This window comes from Chaetodon auriga, chromosome 16 (genome assembly GCF_051107435.1).
Source record: "Chaetodon auriga isolate fChaAug3 chromosome 16, fChaAug3.hap1, whole genome shotgun sequence".
NCBI lineage: Eukaryota > Metazoa > Chordata > Actinopteri > Chaetodontiformes > Chaetodontidae > Chaetodon > Chaetodon auriga.
This window is the reverse complement of record NC_135089.1, coordinates 14,610,378-14,633,688: the sequence shown is the minus strand read 5'-3', so window position 1 is coordinate 14,633,688 and position 23,311 is coordinate 14,610,378. Positions and strand designations below refer to the sequence as shown.

Sequence of the window (23,311 nt, the reverse complement as noted above, 5' to 3'; positions counted from 1 at the left end):
TGATTTTTGCCTCCAACGATCTCATTATTAATGCAAACTATGTAGGCAGAATTATTTAAACACTACGGAGGTTTTATCCCCCTGTTTGAATCAAATCAAACTTGCACTTAAAGCAGATATGATCTATATTTTATATCATATTATATATGTGAAAGGAGTTGTTCATAGTGGTGAAGCTACAGAGAATTATCACCTGAATCTGCGGCTCCCTTCACTTTCAGTTTTATAGCGAGTGGCAGCTTATTGTTTAGCTGTCGGCCCGCAACTTTACTGTTTTGGTTCACCACTCTCTCTGGTATCACTTTCAGTGGCAGCAGCAGGCATCTGTTTTCAGCTGAGAAGCTCTAAAAAAAAAAAAAAAAAAAACCACGGCACACTTCATGCTCAGCACCAAACAACAGGCAGGCACAGTTAGCAATGAGCTGATGAGTGTAATGGAGCATTTGGCAGCTAAACAGGCAGATATTTGCCTCAGAAGATGGTGGAGACCAAGAATGGAGCAAAGAGAGTGAATAATGCAGCTTCAAAGGTGATGGTAAGTCAATGTTGTCTTCAGGAGTTGTTTCCACTGACCCCAAGAGCCCAAGAAATCAGCCATGGCATATTTAAAGGAATTGTTTGACATTTTGGGAAACTCATTTTATAAACTCTGTCTTAATTACACCTCCTTACAGTGAGCTAGCCAAGAAGCTTGATACCATTCTCTTATCTGTGTGATAAATATAAGGCTCCAGCCAGCAGGATTATTTTTAGCTGTGATGTTGGTTTTTGTTCAGACTGAACAAACAAGATATGAAGTGTTAATTAGTGAGCTTCAGTGGCGCTGGTAGGCTGAACAGAGCCAGGATATGTGCTTTCCTCTGTTTCTAGTCTGTGTGGCTGTGCTGGCTAAACTAAGCTCTCCGGCTGCCGGTTGTACCCAACAGATACGAGGGTGGCATCAATCTTCTCATCTGACTCTTGGCAATACAGCGAATGAGCATGTATGTTGAATTATTCTTTAAAACTGCATCAGTAGCAAAGCTTGGCTGGAAAGCAGGCGAGGGTGCTTTTTTGTGCAAATATATTCTGTGATGGTTCCACTTAAGTTCAATTTTTCCCTCAAGTAAGAGTCTAAGTTATGAGTCCTGGGAAATCTTTTTTTTCTTATGTTCATATTTGCTACATTTCCAGCCCCCTGCCAACAGAGTCATGGCCTCCAGGCAGCGACTCATTCTGCTGGATATTCAACCCTCTTACAGTAAATAGACACATTTCACATTAGGCCTATCTGTATGTATTCCTACTGTAATGCATGCCCTGAGTGGCAGTCTAGAGCACAATGAGAAGTCAAGAGGCTACTCTGCAGTCACTCTCAGTTACTGAGTCATCCCCGGCAGTCATCCTCTATGGCTTCCACTGCCAGCTCCAGGAACAGACACCCAAACCGCATCTGTCACAGCTGTCTTACTGTCAGCCCCTGCACAATTGCAAAAGCCGCTCCATTCCTGAATCTATAGAGCTGAATGTGTAGCACGCTAGACATATGAACCAATCCTCCGCAGCTTTGTGTGGAAAAGAAGTGGCAGCTTTTGATTGAAGAGAAGCGCTGGCTGTCTGGGCCACAGCTTTTAGGTAGATCAGAGAGGCTTGGTGACTGCATACCTTCAGTCCTGACAAATAAGGTAGGCTGAGAGAGTGAGACAGACAGAGATCCTCATCCCTTATAGGCAGTCCATCCGCCCTGGAGACCCTGCTGTCTGAGTTGACTGTCAAGCTGTAATAGAAGTGATTGAGAAGGCACGAGAGGACTTGGTGGTATGGGAGAGAAGTGGAAAAAAAACTGACCATCCTGCTGAGAAAATGAATCAGAGGAAGGAAACGATAGAAGATGAGAATGATTGAAAAGTAGAGAAAAGAATCAAGGAATATGGATCAGATGCCAGGGGCTGGTTTTTAGAGGAGTGGGAAAGAGATGACAGAAGAGGAAAAAGCAGCATGTCTATATATATGAATATATTTGTGTTTTTATTAGGGCCTCTGTGGGGAACTTCAGAGTGGTCTTCTACAAACTCCATACCAAGGATATACTGTACAGTAAAAGGCCAGAGCTCTCAAACGGGAATCATTGAAAAACATGTTTTCTCGGATCAGCGTTGTTAGAACCTTGATGTAAAGTTTTTGAAGGGATCAAAGGTGTCTCACAGTTTTGCAGTCAGCATGCTGCATGTCCTCATGAGTTATTTAGTGAAGTATGGATTGATGAGGGAGGTGAGAGGGCTACGGAAGGGAGGAAGATAGAGACTGAATGTGGGAGTGCAGGTATGTTCTTAGTGATGACTTGCAGAGAGAGACAGAGTTAAGAAAAGAGCTGTACCAGCATTAAAAGTTGTAGTTCGTCCCTGAAGCTGGAAAAGTGACTGGATAGAAATGCTTATACTTAAAGGGTCACATTCTTCAAAAATAGCCAAGGACAAAATATATAAAAGGTCCTGAGAATGTTCAGACAGAGTGTGTTTTGATTAACCTGACTCACCAGATGGTTTGTTACACAGAACCATCTGGGAAATCGTCCATGCAAACTGTCTGGAAAAGGGCAGGCACTTTCAAAAAAATACTTGGCAGGTGATTGGAAGAACCATCTGTCTGTTGCCGTCTATCGTGGGCCAACTTCAACCAATCGGATCAACAAACCATATGATGTAGTGCATAGGAGAGCAAAAGTCTCGCTGAAGCCAGCTGGAAAAAAAGTCTTCAGTGTCAGTCTTTGCTCCTCCATCAGTGAAGAAATACTTTCCAGTTCTGATATATCTGATGCCACAGCAGCATCTACACTAACCTTTAACTCGCAAGATGGATTCTCACATCGCATGATTCTGTGAATCCAGCTGTCCTGCAAGGCAATGTTTTGATGCACAGTACAGTCTTCTTTCTGTTTTGACTGGCTTCTGAGGAGGCAGTGAGAGGGTTAATGATCTTACAATATCACTAAAAGCTGGTGCACCTTACCAGTTTTATTATGCATCTAATATACCTGTAGGAAGCTGGATTGCTCTAAAATCCAACTTCTGAAATTGGATTATACCTTCTAGATTGACCATTCATCTTGTCACAAACAGAGATCCAGTCATAGCTTTGCAACCCAAATTTGGACCAGCAGGCCTGTTACGAAATACTCAGTATCTAAAGAGTTTGGAGGGTTGTGTTATTTTTATTCAGCCTTTAAACAATCAAAAACAAAAGAGCAAAAGTGCCTTCAGTAACCAAGTGTTCTTTGCAAAGGCAAGGGGCATGACACCAACTAACTGCAGGAAATTACTGTGTGGGGTGACATTTAGAAAAAGGACCCGATCAGGACTGGAGGTGTCGAGCTCGTATGTTGTTGTCCTGCTCTTTCTTTGGTTTAGGAGAGTTTGCGCTCTAGATTGTGTTGAGTGGTAACTCTGCCACTGTTAATGCAAAATGCATACCTGCAGTGGTAGAACCGGAGGCTTGACAGGCATAGCAACAGTGTTAAGTTAGTTCCCTGAGTCCTCATTTCATCGCAGGATGAAGACCTATCAACAGAGCAACTCTGCCTCTACACCTGCTGTGAAAGTCAACTGTTTAGTTTGCAGAATGACGCAGCTGACTTCATAAGAAGTATTAGTTCAGAAATAAACCACAAGTATAGCTCAAGTGATGCATGTGTCCTCATTACAGTGAAATGTTTTAGCTCTCGTGCAATCATAATAATGAATGTAAATCTATACGGGAGCATGCGTTCTACCCCAGGCTTTTCCTGCATGGCCCTGCATATCTCTGCGCTCATCTGGTGCCATCACGATGGCGCTTCTCTTTCAGCTTTGCTTGGCTTCTTCGGCGCAGGCACTGCCACAGATGATTTCCCCTCAGCAGTGAATGGCCTTGCGCCAAAACACACATCCTGTGTGGTAAATCATTAAGATGTTTATCCTTGATTAAAGATGTTCTTTCTCCCTGAAATGTTTCAGATGAGTTTCTCAGCTCGCTGTTAGCAGGCAAAAAAAGATGATGTTTCATAAATGATTGAGTGCTTGGCTAATCAGTTCCACTGACTTCCTTTCTGTTGTTGAGAATTAAACCTTGACTCCGTTAAGGGTTGGATAATGGAAGGTGCTGAACTGACCTCTGTGTGCTATTGTTTCGGTGTCTCCACATGAGAGGGCAGTCGCAGCAGAGAATGCTCGCAGGGAACTTGGGGTCTTTCTCATAGTTTCTCTGGACAGTTATGTTATTTTCTGTCAGTACAGATTATTTCTTTAAGAGAGAAATAATTGTCTTGCCAGTTGTTGCAGAAATGGTCTGCCTGGTATATCAGCTTGTTTGAGACATCTAATAAAAATAGTTGCAGGAATTACTTATTCCAATCACTTAAGCCACATGTAGAAGCAAGTCATTTCCTACAGGCTGACAATGTAATTACAGAGAATTGTTTCCTGAGCTGCTAGATCTTCGTAATGGCCCGATAATTATTCTTCAATGCAACACAGAGTGACATTAAAATGAAGCAGGAGGTGTGCGTATGAGTGTGCGTGTGTGTGTGATAAGAGGCAGTCCTATCAGAGCGTGGTGCTCGCAGGGGCATCAGGGTGAACAAATAAATCAGAGTGGCATGTTGCTGTCACGTCTCCCTGATAAAATCTCCCACTTTGATCGGCCTTAATTGATTTCATTTGAGCTGCGGTGACGGACACAGCTGTTGCCTGGCTTGTCACAGCTAACTAATTACACGTCACCACTATCATGTGACACCAAGTTGCCTCTGGCAGCGCAGAGTGGCCTCACAAGGAAAACGAAAACCTCTGTTTCATCTTTCTAACATCACCTGTGAAGCGTGATGGCAGAACGCGGTGTTGAATCTTCTCCCACACACCCCGCTGTCTGTTCACACCGAAGAATAAGTGTTGCTGCCATATATATGTGGGTATCTTATACAGTGTTTAGATTGGTGATATCTTTACTGAAAAAATGAAGTATGAAAAGAGAATAAGGCTGCTAATCTGCAAGTCACAGCTTGGGGGGAGGAAATGCCTTCCAGCTGCCACACAGTGAATAATACACACTTGTACCCAGGGGTGTGTGTTGGGAGGCTGAAGTATCAATTACAGATTGATGTGCAAGAAACCCATATTCTTCAAGTTAATTTAAATGAATTCAACATGAATTGTTGTCCAACGTGTCCTGAAGGTCAGACTGAACCTGTGAGATTGTCCTTCTTCATAAATACCAAAGCTAGGGGTGCATTCAGGTCGGTCCTTATCGACACAAAGTCTGCTGACAAAGTGTGAACGAGGGCTAAGTCCATGATACCTGAATTTACAGTAGCCTAGGTATATGACATTAAACTTCGACTGATAGGTGGATTTTATTACATTTGGACAGAGCCATGCTAGCGGTTTCTAGTTTTTGTGCTAAGCTAATCTAACTGTCTCCTGACTGTAGCTTTATACTACAGACATGAGAGTGGTATCAATTTTCTCATCTAAATCTGTGCAAGATGGTTAATAAGCACATTTCCCAAAAAGTATAATCTTTCCTTTAACATCGCTTCAGGTTTGTGGCCGTTAAATGCCATGTGATTAATTTAACTTATACCTCGCAACAGCCTAGTTCCCCCAATATTCAGCGGTAATTGATGACCCCCTAATCATGAACACCTGGTAAATTCAACATGTTAACACGGTATTTCTCAACTTAACAAGTTGAAAATCTCCATTAAACAACTGACAGACACTGGATAATGGAGATCCTAAATTGGGACGGGGAGACAGAGACAAGACAAGATGACTGATATGAGATGATGATCCCTTCATTAAATCTCCTGAATGGGCTCTTCTTTCCACAGCTGCTCGGACTGTACGCTCCAGCGTCCTCCTCATTTGAATATGAAAGGGCACTGGAAGCATACATCATGATGATTGATTCTGAGCAGATTGTGGGAAGAGTCATTTGTCATGTTGTGCTTCAGAGTCCAGAGCATTGCAATCCGTCTTGATATCAGAAGACCAACACGTTATAGATTTACTATTAGTAATTCTGAGCTCATCATTACACCTGAATACGAAGTGGCTGCAGCTGCCAACTCTATGGATACTGGATGTTTTTTGGCAATCGCAGCTGTCTGCACACCACCTCTATGATTGAAGCCAGCACCTGCACACCACCTAGCATTGCTCTGTGCCTGCTGGAGTGTACTACCTTTATGTGGGCAAACTGGGGAGCACTTTTTAACCTCAACTTTTTTTTTTTTTAGCATGCTCTGAAGTCTGCAGCCTTTGTGCAAAAACCTCACAGGTGTTGTGGTGAAGTATGCTTCCTGGGCTAATATGCCTGCTCAACTGGAAGGAACATGAATGTAGCATCTGTTGTAGTTTTATCAACATGGTGTTGCATGTGTGGGATATAGCTGATTACCTACCTCATCTTGTTTCACTGTCTGCTGGGTCTATTTCCTGTTCTCCATACCCTCTTTAATCCAATGCTGGAATGTATCGCTCTCAGATGTAATTATTTTACCCTGCTCCCAGGCAATAATGTGATTTTCCTGTCTTTCAGTGATTTTAGGAGGCTAATTTTAAGTTTCCCTGCTCTGCTTGATGTTTCTTTGAACGGGTATGCACTACAAGAATTTCTTTTTCTTCTGAGATGAGAGGCATGGGATTTCATAAATCATACCTCATTTCTCCTCTCTGTTTCAAATTTGATCCTTGGGGGTGTACTAGAAGCTGGCACAGTTTGATGTGGGGTTTAAAGGGGCTGTATTTCATTACCCTTTGATTGTGCACTGTGAAGCTGTGATTATTGGAAGCGTGACCGCGCTGATGTTTGGGGCCCTGGACGTCTGACACTGCGCTGGAAAAGGCTTCAGGGTGACGTCAAGAGGTGGCAGTCATGCCACTCTTTGCAAGACAGAATACATTATCACCTCGGATTTCTAAAAAAATGTCAAGGCAAAAAAAATAACTGCTGCGTTATACATACAGGCAAATTTGTTCCCTTAATAAATACCATAGGAGCTCCTTTCTGCTGTTCCACTGTATTTCTTAATGGGCAAAATATCAGTACATTTATTGAATTAGGTAAAACAATTTTATCAAGCCAAGTCCAAAACTTCTCCTCGTGTTGGTTTGTTTTTCCTTGCTAGCTCTGTGGCGTACCAAGTAAAGAGCATGGTGCTTATACACAGGGTTAGTGTGTGTGGGTGGATGAGACCAGGGGCGGAAATTATCTCGCTGTTAAAAAAACACAAGTAGACTCTCTCAGCCACTGCATTTGTATTGCACCAGTTATAGAGTTAACTCACTTCAATAAGATACCCAATAACAAAAAATCCCTGGGGTTCAGACAGCTCATACAGGAAAATATGTTCCCACTGAATGCACATAAAACCAACAGATTCTGCATTCTTCACACCACAGTTAAAAATTCTTATCATTATTACTACTACCTTAATTCAGTAAAATATGCAAAATGTACTTAACGTACCAGAAGTACTAATTATGAAGTAAAATGGTCCCTGTCAGTGTTTTGTTTTTGTGGATGTTGCTGGATTTATATTACTACCACATTAATTTTTATGTTGCATTTCACTGCTGTAGATGTTTAAGGTTGAGCTCATTTTAGCTACTTTATATACTGTTGGGTTGTTTTATCTGCAGCAATGCATCATATTCTATAAGGTCACTGTACGTTTGTCGCTGTCATTTGAGAAACATATTTCAGTCCCAACTTTTCCTGAGCTCAGAAAAAAAGCTTTGTGACATTTTCCAGTTAATCCGAGAGGTTTCACAGTTTATTAAACTTAAGAAGAATTTCCTCAACAGCTAAAGGAACACTTAATCCTTCAGTTTATCAGAAACATTCAAAATCACCACATTTGGAGATACATGGTTTTTACTGCACAGGAAGAGTATGAAAAGCTGTAATCTGAAGAGTACGCCAGCTGCGATCCTGAATAATAATAGAACCCTCCGTATTAAAACCACAGTATCCTTCACTACATGGCAATTCAGAGACATTTTGGTGATGCTCTGAATTTTAATGTTGTACAGTGTGTTGGCGCTGCAGGCTGTGCTTATGGAGGAAACTCAAGAGTTGCTGAGAACAGTCTGGAGTGTCAGCTTGATGCCAGCCCCACAGTGCTGATTCCCACCTGCAGGGAGCAAAGTTGTCCCTGGCACTGAAAGACATGAGGTGTAAGGAGCATCCTGGTATGTTGTCAATGTGGTTTTACCAAAATGTATTACGTTGGCCAGTTTATTTTGTGAAATCACCTCTCGTTTACCTACTTCAGCCTCCATTATTTTGAAAAGGTTGGAAGGTAATTTTCACACAACACATTACATTCAATGTCCTGTGGATTTTTGATTTTGATTTTTTTCATTTTCCAGTTATTTGTAATGGACTGAGGACCTCAAGTGGACAGTCAATGAACAGCATCCCCTTTTGTGAGAGACGTGAATGAAAAATTAAACATTCATTCATTAAGTACCATGTTAATGGTGTCTGCCCACCCTGACATTACTGTCATTCTCTAACCTACAACCTTCCCACTCAAATTAAACAAAAATCCCTCTCAGGAGCTGACAGGGGTTCAGTCACAAATAAGCGTCCCACACTCGCTCCTTGTAGTTTGATCTTTCTGCTGCCGCCTGAAGCGTGTTGGTTTCTCATCTGACCCGCTCACAAATGGGGGAAATGCAGTGGTTCTCTCTTTCTAGATATTTGCATGGAGGGCTCATTCATTTTTGTTCATTTTTTCTATTAGTGAATATTCTAATAATAACAACACAATATATAATCAGATGTAACTAGAAAACAAAGAAAGAAGACTGCACTCATCAAAAGTCATCAACAGCTAATCAAGCAGGCAGGGCTGAAGTCCCAAAGGCACCTCACTGAACCTGAATTAAAATGTGCCTGCTGCTTTTACTTGTTATTCAACATATTTAATGTCAGACATTGCAAACTTTTACTTTATGTAGCAGAATCCTGATTTAAATACCTTCATTCTTGTCTGGTGTAACCTGGTGTAACACCACCTGCCACATTCCAAATATGTCTCTTACGAATGGATTACCACGACTAAAACTCGTATTACAACTATTACTATTTAAACTGTTTATTCATTACTTTCGGCGAACTACCTCAACCGTTATAAAGACTACATTTGGCTATTGACCATTGTAATGGGATTTCTAATTATTCATCTTCTCTGTTCCTCAATCATGAACCAAATGATTTCATCTTCTCTTCACTCAGTCGTAAGCTTTCACTACCTCAAAGCCAAATGATGAACTGTGTCATTTGATTAGGTGTATGTATGTGTTAATCTGCTGACCATGACACCACGGGTGTGCTTCTCTACTGATTACAGGAACATCCTTCATGATCAAAGCTGCTGATTGATCATTGTCCTGACTGCACAACACAATATGACGTGCCTATTGTGCTGACATTGTTCTGATGTTAATGTCATCCTATTTACAAGATAATGTCTTGTATGTGACCTGACAACTGGGCTCACTTCTTGGAGGAGTCCATCTGCAGGTGTGAAAATACACAGACACAAAATTGCCAGAACACAATTTATCCAATATTTTAAAGGATGTTAGGGGGTAACAACTGACTCAGGCTGAGCATCTTACTACTAAAATTCAGCTTTGTACCGTCAGTATTGTCCTCAAAATAAATGGACAGCCCCCCAACACACGCAGTTGGAAGTTGGTTAGGAATGGGTCAGAGGGTACTTCAACTGAATTCCATCTCATCTAATTCACAATACTAAACTCTGATTCAGATTCTGAATACACTTCCAAAGAGTTCAACAACCATAATATTTCTTGATTTTGGCTTCATTTATTATATTTATTATGAATAGTTTTTAGATAATATTCTTAATAATTATGACACGTTGCCTGTAATGATGGTAACATACTATATAATTGAACAGATTCTACTTTCTGTGCACATTATTCTTTTATTACTGTAGCTGAACAGCTGATGAAAAGAGGTTTATTTATGCTCTGGATTACAGTGCATGAATAAAAAGCTGAATAATCTCCATGAGATCTATCGCCAGAGGTTTCAACTCAGCAGTGCCTGAGGTGTAGGGAGTCATTGTGAAGTCTGGACAGCATACAGGAGTGAAATGCATACAATATACCTTAGTCATTATTAGAGTTAATTAGACAGGAGAGCTAAGAGGATTCTGAAAAGGATGATAAGACCAGAGAGGTGATGAGCAATAACTGAAAGGAAACCTCTGCGTTCACATTTTCCTTTGCTGGACAAACAACCGAGAATGTGTGTGATTAATTTCATCAGGAGCAACAGCTCTGTGCACCGTGTTTGTGATATCTTTCGTCAAGGTGGTGGGATATGGCAAGATCTGAATTTCCAAGTACTTACTGTTGTCATAGTCAAGAATGCTTTTCATGGCCCTTGATCATAATTAGTCAGTCAAGTGGAAATGACATCCCAGCTTTTATACCCTCAGTGAAAACAGCAAGTCACTCGCACTGTGAAACAGGAAGAAAACTTGAGGAGGGTCTGATGGAAAGGATCTGTCTTTACTCACAGTCTTTTCTAGATACTGTACAGTCATTCACTGTTACTTTTTTTTTTAACACCTATTTGAGCCCAAATCTCACATGTTTTGTAGTATTGTCAGAGAAAGACCACAATTATTGTGCAGGTGTACAAAAGTGGGACATTTTTTTTTCATCCAAAATTGCATGGAGACAGTTGCTGAGAGCAGCTTGTTTCATGGCAACGTTATTCTTTTTGCCTGAGGCTGATGAGGAGAAAGAGCTTATCTGAACTCCACTTCCCCTCTTAGGATGTCCCCTGCTGGACTCCAGTATGTAGGCTGCCAGATCCAGAAGCTTTGAATTGCTTCAGGAGTCTCAGTGTGGAACCAGCTGCATCTCTGTGGATCAGCTAATACAGCCACTAAAGAGTCACTGAATACTTCCACAAAATAATGTTCCTGGATAAAATGTTGGGAGTGAAATGCTTTATCAGGATTCATATAATTATGAAAAGGACAGAACAGCAAGATTGTTTGTGGGATGAATTCTTTAAAAACTAAACAGTGACAAAGTGACTAATCAGACACTTCTACGAGAGAGAATCAGGAAGGCACAAACAACTGAATTTAAAATGGGGGAAAAAATGATTTTTGTGAAGATACACAGCAAAAGCAATCCGTTATATTGCAGCCCTGTGCACCTGCAAGGTGGAGAACAAATGTAAGGTGCAAGCCGCTGGGTTGAAGCTATACATTGATGTAAAAATATGTCCCTTTAGTTAGTCAAACACAAATTTCTTCAGTCTAAAGTCAGCCACTAGTTCATTGTTGGTGCAATAAAACAATTCCATTATCAGTTAAACTCTTAATTTCCAGTTTAGCAAGACTTAAAGATATGACTTTAAGTATGACCTTGACTTCATGGATGGATGATGAGACAGTGGGCATCCAGGCACGGATATGTAAAAGGTGCTCCCTTCTACAGAGCTGTAAGACCTTATTATTGACCTTATTGTGATTTTGTGTCTTTTTCAGCAACATTGCGTTGGTTAACCCACTCTACATTGCTGCTGCTGGTTTAAAATTACATTTAGGCTTCAGTAATGCCGGATATCAAGAGAGGGTGGCTTAACCCTTCCTACATAATATGAATAACAATTTACAACATGAACCATTCCAAGTATTAAAGTGTTTTTTGTGTTGTTGAAGGTCTAAGGACAAAGGGTGTTGTACGCTGCACAGACTGTAAAGCCTCTTTTGGCAAGTTGTGATTTGTGATACTGGGCTATGCTTTACTGATGTTAAGTGAGCTTTACAATAGCCTCTATATGCAAAGCACTATAGGGAAAAACTACTCAAAATATTTTAAATATTTGAACAGGCTTGAGCTAATATTGAATATTAAAGGACTTGGATCACGATCAGGACCAGAAAAACATGTTTTTGGCCAAACCGATCCATGATTGACTCTACTGTGCAAAATAATTTGAATCACAGCTGATATGTCAAATTTACATGCATATCTTGCTCTGTTTTAGTCCAAATTAATTTATTTAACATTGAACATTTGTCATCACATGTGATTAATATGATGATATTAAAGGCTATCTGACTGTCTTGACTGTATGACCTCAGCAGTCCACCATGAATAGATCTTTGGAGCTAAATTTAAGCTAACTTACTGCTTAGACAACTAACTGAGTGGCAGCAAAACTTCCAGAAGCTTTGAAAAACGGACTTCCTGTTTGTGTGGAAAAAGGCGGAGTTAACGGTCTGCCCTGCTGACATAAAGACGGCCCCGCTGCACTTTTCATTTCCCAGTTTCTGGATTGACAGTATGGATAACACACTAGGAGCCTGACAGCTTCACTGACGCCTCAGAAATTCACCGGCCAGGCTCCAACAGCGCTGAGAGGTCTGTTGTCGTCGGTCACTGTATGCTAACTTACTGAATGTTAACGTGACAAACTTGAGCTAATGTTAGCCCTCTCAGTACTTGATATTATGTAAGGATGCTAACTTAGTGTTGGCTCGTCAAACTTCTTCCTTGTACGAACTACCAGTCTACCGTGTCCTTCCATGGACCCTGCGCTCAGCTGATATACAGTAAAGCTTTTATGTAAAGAATACAGTACAATAACGCTGCCTTTTAATGTGTATGTCGCTGAGTCTTGGTAACGTCTTTGTGGTTATATAACAGAAGCTGCCTGTTAACGAGTGTCAGCCATGGTGCAGGAGTACCAGTCCCCCGTGCGGGTCTACAAGCATCCATTTGAGTTAATCATGGCGGTGAGTCCTGCGTCTCTCTCCCTCTCTCTCTCTCTCTCTCTCTCCCTCTCTCTCTCTCTCTCTGTATAATAAAGACATGTGATTATCCGGATCACTTTGCAGGATATTGCACTGACTTAAGTGGTGACCGAGGTGTGTCTATCCCTGTGTGGCTTTGACCCTTGCACTCCTCAAACATGCCCTACATGTGCACCAATTGACTAAAGCTCAATAAGGAAAGATAAAAATATGAAATAGGATATAAAATAAGACCAGACACTCTTAGAAATCTTACAAAATGTCTGCAGCCTTGGCTGTCTCCCAGGGTCATCCGTCTCGCTCTTCGTATACACTTAACTGCAATAAAGGCCGGTGTTGAGCGACTGGACAAATTGTCCTCTCGTCTCTGCTGAGGCTGAGATGCAGTGATCTACACAGTACACACAGTGAGACAGCTGCTTGTTAAACTTTGCATTTCTTCAGCTCCTAGCAGAAGAAAGTGTCTCTCCGCTTTATTCAGTGCCAGGCCTCGTTAACTGAGCTACATGCTGGACATTTATGCAGAAAATATCGTGAAAGACGCACATTATTGAAGCTTCTGTAGCTCCGTAGAACTTGTTTTATGTATTGTCCTGGTGTTGCAGTTGTCAGCTGTCTTTTCCATAATGTGATGCTTATAAGAGGTCAGGAGGTTCAGAGTGCTTGAATGATTGTCTGTGATTGCTACAATTTAAAAAAAGCTGTTGGTAATATAGTTTACTACAGGTTAGGATCACCTAGGATCACTGTAACTGATAATAATGATAATAACAACGACAGCAATAATAGTGTAATGCTGTTCACTGTGAAACTGATATGTTCTGAGATGATTTTAGCTCCTTGAAAGTCTTATTCCCTTGCAACCCTATTCACTATATGATTAAGTTGCTTTCCCTTGAGTTCACCTTCAACCTACAACTCAGTGCTTTAAATTCAAGTAAGAACTGGAGCTGTGTGTGAAGCAAAAGTAGGACAAAAGTAAATTAAGTGTGCATTTCCATGAGAAGCAGCCTGTTTTCACCCACTTCCACAGTCTGTTTCTTGTTCTCTGCAGTTACATATTAATCCAAAGACTTATGCAATACCCTCAGGGTAAAGCCTGTGATGTTACAGTGACACTTTGCTCTGCAGACTATAACTCCTTCACCCAACAGTCCAAGTCAACACCTACACAAGCTTCATTTCCAATGAAACGTTGCTCTGAAAAATTCCTCGCGCATCACTGCACTTTATTGAAAAAGATCTCAAAAATAGTCCTTTTGTGGGAAGTAAACAACAGCTTGTATGAAAAGATCCAGGCCTCGACAGCATAAAGGAGAGAATCGAGTGAATAGTCTACCACCTCCTCCGCTTCCATTTATCTCTGGGCTGTCTCATTAGTCCCTTGACTGATCCTGCCACTGACTGATTCCAGGTTATTTCTGCAGCTAACGGTCTTCGTCAGTGTCCTGGATATTACCGAATGTTCAAGTAGTGACATCGTTATTGTACCTTTCATGACCCGTCTTTATGACATTCTTTGGTTTCTATGCAATAGAAATGCACTAGACTTGTTTAGATGTAGATGCACTAAGCTAGCTGTATATGATTGACACCTACAAAATTTTATCTAATCAGTATCGCCTTGGGAGATAATAAATCAGTTTTGTTTGTTTGTTTTGTTTTGCTTTGTTTTGTCCATAGTCATTACTTAACCTGTTAATGGCTGGCCAATGCAAAATACGATGGTGGAAAATGCTGTTTTCTGAAGTTAGACAGGGTTTTCTGGGGGCCATTGACTGTTCGTTTCGGACACTTTCTGCTCATCTTTTCTCTTTTATGCTCGTGTTGTGCTTTTATACTGATAGCTCTGAGAAGAATAGGTACAACAAAGATTCCAATTTGTCTGCAATCAGTGAGGCACATTGTTTTTGTTATGTAACACCAGTCAATGCTGCTTATTTACCAAGGAAAGCTTTCCCATTAATTTGCTCAGTGAATAATGTCGTCTTATTGATTTAGATTACTCATGCTGTGCTGTATCAATACAAGCTGGATGCTTATGGGTGTGTGTTCTTGTGTGTGTGTGTATGTTGCTGAAAGACCAGCATGTTAGTGTGAATTGGGAGTGAAGAAGTGATGGAAAATTCTGCCTTTTATTTGTTCTGCACGTCTGCCTGTGGTCTGTTTTTATAGAATAGTTTTACTCTTCAGACTGAGTCACAGCATCTGTAGACAACCCCGAAGTAGTTGGAAGTAGTTTATTTTTAAAATAAATAAAACAAAATGTGATCATTTGCCATATTTAACATATATGCAAATTATCATATATCAATCTTATCATCTCATCAACTTCATGGATTTTTAAATATAAACGTATTCTGAATTTGATGCAGCAACACATTTCAAACAAGTTGGGTTAGGAGCAACTAAAGACTGGAAAAGTTGTGGGATGCTCCAAAAACACCTGTTTGGAACATTCCACAGGTAAACAGGTTCATTGGTAACAGGTGATAGTATCATGATTGGGTATGAAAGGAGCATCCTGGAGAGGCTCAGTCGTTCACAAGCAAGGATGGAGAGAGGTTCACCACTTTGTGAACACGTGACTGTATAATGGACATTACTACATGTGCCCAGCAACACTTCATAAAACTGTTGTCAGGAAACACGGTTTGTTTGCAAATGACTACATCCTCTTTTTATTTGTGTTTTACACAGCGTCCCAACTTTTTTGCAATCAGGGTAGTTCCAGTTCAGGTTGTTGGTGTTTGTCACGGCAAGGGCTCACTGGGAGTACCTCAAGAATATTAGCAACAGTTTTCTCCCTCATAGTGAGGTCATTTATTGTCACTAACATATTAAACAGGCAGCTGTCTGTACCGTGAGTATATTACCTGCCCCTGTTTATTTGTCAGTAGTTTATAAGTAAAAACCACACTGCTATTAGTTACATGGACTCAGAGCTCTTCTTGAACATCCTGAAATAGCCACTCAGTGACTCGATCAATATTGACAGGTAAGCCCTGGAGAAATTGGCCTGGACAGATGGTCACACAGTGTGCTGTGGGCATCATAACATGCAGTCCCTGCTTGTAAAAGTTGCCACAGCTGCTGGCTGCTGCTGTGCAAAAATCATAAAATTTTAATATGCATTTAAAGAAACTGTTCAAGCTACTAACCCTTAAATGCCTCCTAACCTTGCACAGAAATTTTGTGATCTAAATCACTGCTGTACTGTTTAGTCAGCAACGTTGTCATTACAGCACAGTTTACTCTTATGGCAAATACAAGTGACCTTTTCATAATGGGTCTACCCACAGCAGTTCTCCTGCCCAGTCACTGAGCTTCCTCATAGTGGGCAGGACAAAAGCAAAAATCTGCAGTGGGAACAGAATGGACAGAGCCAGACATGCCAGTGTTGTACAAAAAGCATAAAAATAAATTCAAACACATTTTCTACTTGTTTTTTCTAAATTTCTCTCCGATGTGACGTTCACCCTCTCAGGCCTATGTGAGGAGGTTCCCAAAGTGCCCACTGATCCCAGTGTTTGTGGACAGTGAGGTCATCAGCGAGAGCCAAAGCAAGGATGGATCCACGCTGGTCACTGAGAGGCGCTGCGTGATCGACATTGACGCCCCGCGGCTTCTTAAACGGGTACGTCTCCTCTGACCCTGCACGGAGAAAAGGCCATGAAACAGTCACAAAAGCTGCTAATGTTTGGCAAGACTGTGCCAAAGCGTGGCGACTTAAAAGGTGGTACTGAAAGTTGAAAGAATCTGAAAGTTGATTTTGATCGACTTGTTTTGTTTGTTTGTTTTTTTCTGCATGTAGATTGCCGGCGTAGACTACCTGTACTTTATCCAAAAGAACACTCTGAACCGCAGGGACAGGACGCTGCACATTGAGGTCCACAATGAGACCTTTTCCAGCAGAGTCATCGTCCGTGAGTGCTGCAACTACTCGGTGAGCCTCAGAGTCCAACAAGATGGCCTCTGGGAGTTTTATGAGTTTGCTCTTGTGCTTGTTTTAGTGTTGCTGTAAGACAGTCATAGACAACATCCCCACTGCTGCATGTGCATACCAGTAAAAGTCTGGTTGTTCTGTTCAGTGCATGAATTATAAAGTGGTCCTCTTTATGGTGTGCCAAATGTAATAAACACTTGTGACAACAGTTTTTAAAGTCAGTGTAGTTTGACACCAATAACACCTCCTGAAACATGTCCTGACTTACCACAACACAATCCAACAACATCACCCTAGTTTTATGTCCCACTCACTTTGTACTTAATGCCCTCTGAACACGTGATCGTGATTTAGAAATTAAATGCTTTCATTGCTTTTCATGGGTCACTTTAGAGTAGTTAATGTGATTTTTTTTTTTTTGTAATTTTTTTTTTCTTGTTGAACAGTGCATGTGTTTTTATCCTCTTCTGTAGGTTCATCCAGAGAATGAGGACTGGACGTGCTTCGAACAGACAGCTAGTCTGGATATGAAGTCTTTTTTTGGCTTTGAGAGCACGGCTGAGAAGATAGCTATGAAACAGTACGCTAGCAGCATTAAGAAGGTTTGTATCTTTCAACTGACTTAACTTATGTTGCTTTAGTGTTGTCATCTGTTGATTAGGTGTGTTCTTGCTTTATTTACTACAGAGACACTGTCTCCTTCCTGTGTTGTAGGGTAAAGAAATTATTGAGTACTACCTCAGAGAGCTGGAGGAAGAAGGAGTAACTTACATACCTCGTTGGACCCCCCCTGTTGTCTCTGGCACTGCCGGGCTCCAGCCGCTGCCTTGCTCCACTGCCAGAACCATCCCAGTGAATGGTGCTAAAGACCCGGCCTGTCCCACAGAGCTGGTGGTGGGCTCTCCAGACGGTCAGCGTTGGCCATAGTGGCACATGTTGAAACAAAAATAACATCGGCAACCAGGGCAAAGCTTGCAGAAACAGTTTTTTTAATTGATTTATTTCTGTAATCATTATTTTGTCGTTTCTGCTCGTGTTGAAAACACACTGTGGTGTACACCTCCTTTTCGTGCATGCAGTGGTGTTAACTTTACACTGTGCATCTGTTTTGGCCTGTAGACAAGCTGGATGCTGACTACATCAGACGTTACCTAGGTGATTTAACGCCTCTGCAGGAGAGCTGTCTTATTCGACTTCGCCAGTGGCTCCAAGAAAACCACAAGGGCAAGGTCACATATACACAGACGCAGTTTTGTTTGGCTACAGAGCAGTTTGTGCAATTGTGCAAAATACACACTTATTTCCAGACACACAATCTAGATTCAGCTCTTGCTTCCACACTGAAGTCAGTTTTGCTGCTCACATGTAATGTAGGCTACAGATAGAAAATAACAAGCTTCCTCTAAATGTCATCTAATAGGTTAAGCATTTTTCAGTAACTTTAACTTGGAGCTTTGCATTCAAGTTTTTCTATTGGAGTTTTGAGCCCAGCTTGTTGTTGTACAGATTCCAAAGGATCAGCATGTACTGCGTTTCCTGAGGGCCAGAGACTTTAACCTTGACAAAGCCAGGGAGCTCTTATGCCAGTCGCTCACCTGGAGGAAGCAACACCAGGTAGATTTCCTGTTAGACACATGGGAGCGGCCGCAGCAGCTTCAGGACTATTACGCTGGAGGCTGGCACCACCATGGCAGAGGTACTGTGTGAATAATACCTGCCTATTTCATCCCAAGTTCACTTTATTTCACTGCTTACTGTTATTGTGCTGTGGTTTGTCTACAGTGAAAGTGAAAGCTTATCAGTGAATGTGAACATAAAGAGGCTGAGGGGTTTTCTGTATTTAAGTCCACACGGGTTGAAATGGCCTGTTAATTATTGACAGTAAACTCTGAGCACCATCTGTCGTAGCTCCTATGTTTGAAAATGAGTCATTGCTTTTAACAGCTCAGCTGTTCCGCCAGGTTAGAGTCAGGACTTGAACACAGGAAGTGCCCTTTGAATGTTCACATACTAAATTGATACCTGTGAGAGCACTAAATACCAGCTTTACAGAGACGGCAGAGGCCCTAAACTCAGTTCAAGTCATTACAAAAAAAGGATCTGAGTCATTGTGCCTGTTGACTCTCCTTTGTTGGACGATCTGTGAATTTCTGTGTGTCTGCGTGTGTGTGTGTGTGTGTGTGTGTGTGTGTGTGTGTGTGTGTGTGTGGTTCAGACGGCCGTCCTCTGTATATTTTGCGTGTGGGCCAAATGGACACGAAGGGCTTGGTACGAGCCTTGGGAGAGGAGATGCTGCTGAGACAGGTGAACACATGAATACACACACTTAATCATTGTCATGTCCATTTCAAATATCATGAGTGACATGAATGCTACATCATGATGAATGTGACTCAGGTCCTATCCATCAACGAGGAGGGACTGAGGCGTTGTGAAGAAAACACCAGAGTCTTTGGTCGACCCATTAGGTACCTAAATATTCATTCATCCATCTAATTAACAGCTAACCAGGTATGCACTCACTTGCTTCTATAGTGATTTAACGTCTTATGTTAATGTGTCGTTTAGCTGCTGGACGTGCCTGGTGGATCTGGAGGGTCTTAACATGCGTCATCTGTGGAGACCAGGTGTTAAGGCTCTGCTGAGAATCATCGAGGTGGTGGAGGCTAACTACCCCGAGACTCTGGGCCGCCTGCTGATCGTGAGGGCGCCCAGAGTTTTTCCTGTGCTCTGGACCCTGGTGAGAATAAGTGCCAGTACTTACACTTTACGTGTAGCTGTTAATGTGGCTTTAATCAATCATCTGATTGAGGAGGAGTTGATGGAGCTATACAGTAGAGACATTGAGACTGCAGAGGATTTCTTAATGACTGGGTGCAATGTTTGGAATACGAACAAATGATAAACAGAGGAGAAAGAGGAGGAACATAATTATAGCCGTGCAATATGCAGATCCTCATGGGGGAGATTCGATTATAGCTACAACAATATCCAATGGTATAGTTTGTAGGAGAATAATAGCATTTATTTTAGCAAACAAATAAAGACAAGAAGCAATACAAGTACACAAATATATGAAAGTAAATCAAAAAAGTAATAAAAGCAATACACACTAAGTATGGGCTGCAACAGCTTCTACCTGGAGATGTGAAAGTATACCTGTTAATGGTCCTGCAGTAAGAGCTGTGAAAGACTGTTTATTTCCCACTCATGAATTATTCAGATATTCATTGTTGACTTTCACAGTTCAGAACATGTGAACCTGCTGCTGCACTCGTGCTCTCTGATCACTCTGTCATTGTCTTGTCTCCAGGTCAGCCCCCTGATTGATGAGAACACCCGAAAGAAGTTCCTTGTTTACGCTGGAAACGACTACCAGGGTCCAGGAGGACTGGTGGACTACATTGACAAAGAAATCATCCCTGACTTCTTGGGAGGGGACTGCATGGTGAGGTTTTGGTCCTCAGCATACTGACCTGAAAGTGTTGATTTTATCCTCAAAAAATGTGAAATAATGGCTACTTAACAACAACGAGGGGAGACATTTACACATAAAAGCATGTATTCATGTTAGTTGTCTCTTGTTGTTGTTGGTCGGCCTGATGTTTTATTCTTCTGCGATCTCCAGTGTGACATCCCTGAGGGAGGTATGGTCCCCAAAACTCTGTACAGAACAGCTGAAGAGCTGGAGAGTGAGGAAAACCGCCTGTTGACTGACTCCATCTATAAGAGTGCCAGTATTTTCAAAGGAGCTCCATGTGAGGTACAGTCTCCGCTATTAAATCAGCACCCAGATCCACATGTATAAAAGAGTGCGGCTATGTTAGCTGTGCTCATAGTGTGGAAAAGTTTACTTTTATGCCTGTGCTTGATTTTATACTGTGGATTAGGGTGCCACCAACTGGAAGAAATCTACATTGCAGGCTTGCAGTGAAAGAAGTGTGTTTAACGGCCCTCTGTCTGCCGTTTCCAATCTCCTTACATCCTCCTGCAGATGCTGATCGAGATCACAGAAGCCTCCTCCGTCATCACCTGGGACTTTGACGTGTCTAAAGGAGATGTGATTTTCAACATCTACCACTCAAAGAGAGCCCCACAGCCTCCTAAGAAAGACACTCTGGCAGCCCATGGCATCACGTCCCTCGGGGCTGTTAATGCCCAGCTAATAGATAGGAGCTGGATACTGGGAAAGGACTACAGCATGGTGGAGAAAGCCCTCACCTGCAGGGAGGGAGAGAGTGTTCAGGTCAGAGGCAAGATGGCGGACTAAACTTTTTTTTTTCCCTGTTTGCTGTTTGTTCTATCAAAGCAGCAGAATTTGATCTTCCGGCTCTCCTCTGTTCAAACAGGGCTCCCACGTAACGCGCTGGCCCGGCTTCTACATCCTCCAGTGGCGCTTCCACAGCTCCCCAGCCTGCTCCACCTCCAGCTTGCCTCGTGTGGATGATGTGCTGGCCTCGCTGCAGGTCTCCTCCCACAAGTGTAAGATCATGTACTACACCGAGGTGCTGGCCTCCCATGACTTCAGGTCAGTTTATTTATAATGCTGAGCTGCTCATCCCCTCTGATCATGTCATGTTTTCTTTTTAATAACACTGAAGCTGTCTTTCACAGAATGGGTGAGTTTATCAAACATCAATGTCGTCATATGTTTGGAAATGATCTCTCCTTGTGTTTGACAGACATGTTTGTTCGGATATGTGCTTTTCAGACCTGTCAGTCTGTGCATATGTTAGTTCTTACAGGAGCTGATTGGGTAGAATCATGTCTGAGAAATATTCATTTTCTGTTTTGTCTGTTCTCACCAGGGGATCCATGACCAGTCTGGAGTCTAGCCATAGTGGTTTCTCTCAGCTTAGTGCTGCCACTACTTCCTCTAGCCACTCACATGCCAGCTCCACCATCTCAAGGTAGCATCTGCTCAGCAGGTGTCAAAGGCAGCAGAGGCCTGAAACTACTGACATCTTGTTTTGTCCTCACCTTATGCCTTCAAAAAGAGCACGTTTTTACTCATACACTTACATTAGACTTTGATCTGACAGTTGAAGGCGAGGAGACTGTTATGTCATTATTGTTATTATTATTATTATTATTGTTATTTTAGTGGATCAGTCATTGTCAGTCATGTTCCACTGATCTGTTCTGAGGGGATGATGTACTTGTTTGGGGTAGTGTACAGTATAACAAGAGCAACGCACAGTGCAAACGTTGAATATCTTATTTGTAGTTACAGTAGATGTGTGTTCATAAGTGCCATTACAGAGCAGCGTCTGCAGTGCGTGTGCTTGATTAATCAATGCAAAAGGAGGTGCCTGACAGACGGCAGCTTTCACTGTTTGATTCTGTCCCTGAAGTTGTGTTCATATACCACAAGATGTCAGTGTACTCCTGACTGGAACTGCTCTCAGCTCTGCAGCATGTTTACAGTTTCACTCACACACTTTGTTTGGCCTTCTAAGAAATCAAAAGGAGGATTGTTTAAATAAAGAATTTATCACAAGATTTAATACTGATGTAAACCCAGAGTGTGTCTTTAAACTGATTTGATTTGAGAAAACAATGCAGAAACAGACCTTTAGCAGTGGGGTTGTTAGTGGATAAATGTAGAGGTGGGTTATTAATCATTTTTATAGCAATAGGTGAGATGTTGAGAGTGAGCAGATAATTTGAAACCTTTTAAAATATGCAGCGCACTCTCTAGATTTCATGTAATGTTGTTTTTGGGCTTGTTAGGCATGGCTGCTGAGTTTTCTGAGGCAGATAATTTGAATGCAATATCGTGCAGCCCCCTGTGATCTGGCGCAGGGCCAAGCAGACAGCTGATTTACATAAAACTTTAATTTCCATAAACTTATCAGATGCTTCCAGCTAAAGCTTAATTGAATTTCCTTGTGTTATTTTTTTTTTCTTGGGTGGCAAACTTGTGTCATGTTGCTGCTTATCCCAACACAATTCAAAGTCAGGAGTTTTCTGAGGGCTTGATTGAACGGTAGCCTGACTTCCTGCTGGCATTAAAGGGTTGTTAGAAAGAGGAAGTGTACTGACTTTGCCAGAAGCTTATTTACTGAATTACTCAGCTTGCTCTAATGACCTCCCAAGACACACATTGTCCACATAAATAGCAGCACCTCTTTCTCCTGATACGCCTAATTTGCTATTAAAACCTCCTCCTCGTGAGCAGTTATGTGATTTAAGGCTGAATTATTTTACTGACATTTACAGGCTTGAAAAACGAGGTCTATTACACAAGTAACAATAGTTTGGTAAGTAAATCGAGTACTCCTTTATAATGTATCACATTAAAATGCATCCGCCTGTTGGGTTGACCTGGCACAACCTCGTGAAGTAGGGATGGTGGCTGACCTACAGCCACCAAGCACTGAGATGCTTATGATCACAGGTGAGTCTAATGAGAGCCGTGTAGACTGGCTAATATTTTTAACCATCATAACAATCAGAATGAAAGAGCAGTGATTCCTCTCTAGACTCAACATTTCCTCTGCAGTACAGCGCAATTTTTGTGAAGA

At 41.7% G+C, this 23,311-nt stretch overlaps 1 protein-coding gene across 2 annotated transcripts; it reads left to right on the top strand.

Moving 5' to 3' along the window:
- The first annotated feature begins 12,314 nt into the window (after nt 1-12,314).
- Nucleotides 12,315-22,306, top strand: sec14l1 (SEC14-like lipid binding 1). 2 transcript variants are annotated; one of them, XM_076753666.1, is made up of 16 exons: nt 12,315-12,446; nt 12,732-12,820; nt 16,326-16,475; nt 16,653-16,784; nt 17,258-17,386; nt 17,499-17,694; nt 17,904-18,013; nt 18,291-18,480; nt 19,000-19,088; nt 19,182-19,252; nt 19,353-19,524; nt 20,098-20,232; nt 20,413-20,547; nt 20,779-21,030; nt 21,134-21,312; nt 21,593-22,306. In XM_076753666.1, the coding sequence occupies exons 2-16, from the start codon at nt 12,758-12,760 to the stop codon at nt 21,696-21,698; spliced, it is 2,109 nt and encodes a 702-aa protein (XP_076609781.1). In that variant the 5' UTR covers nt 12,315-12,446; nt 12,732-12,757; the 3' UTR covers nt 21,699-22,306. The 2 variants fall into 2 exon arrangements, with proteins under 2 accessions (XP_076609781.1, XP_076609782.1); XM_076753667.1 differs by having other exon boundaries at nt 12,362-12,456; nt 12,750-12,820.
- Nucleotides 22,307-23,311: the final 1,005 nt, after the last annotated feature.

What these genes read in the sequence shown, in the direction of transcription:
- sec14l1 (XM_076753666.1), top strand. Translation starts at nt 12,758, where the DNA reads ATGGTGCAGGAGTACCAGTCCCCCGTGCGGGTCTACAAGCATCCATTT. An exon ending in CATTTGAGTTAATCATGGCG is followed by an intron (nt 12,821 to 16,325) that starts GTGAGTCCTGCG and finishes TCACCCTCTCAG; the next exon opens with GCCTATGTGAGGAGGTTCCC. An exon ending in AGGAGATGCTGCTGAGACAG is followed by an intron (nt 19,089 to 19,181) that starts GTGAACACATGA and finishes AATGTGACTCAG; the next exon opens with GTCCTATCCATCAACGAGGA.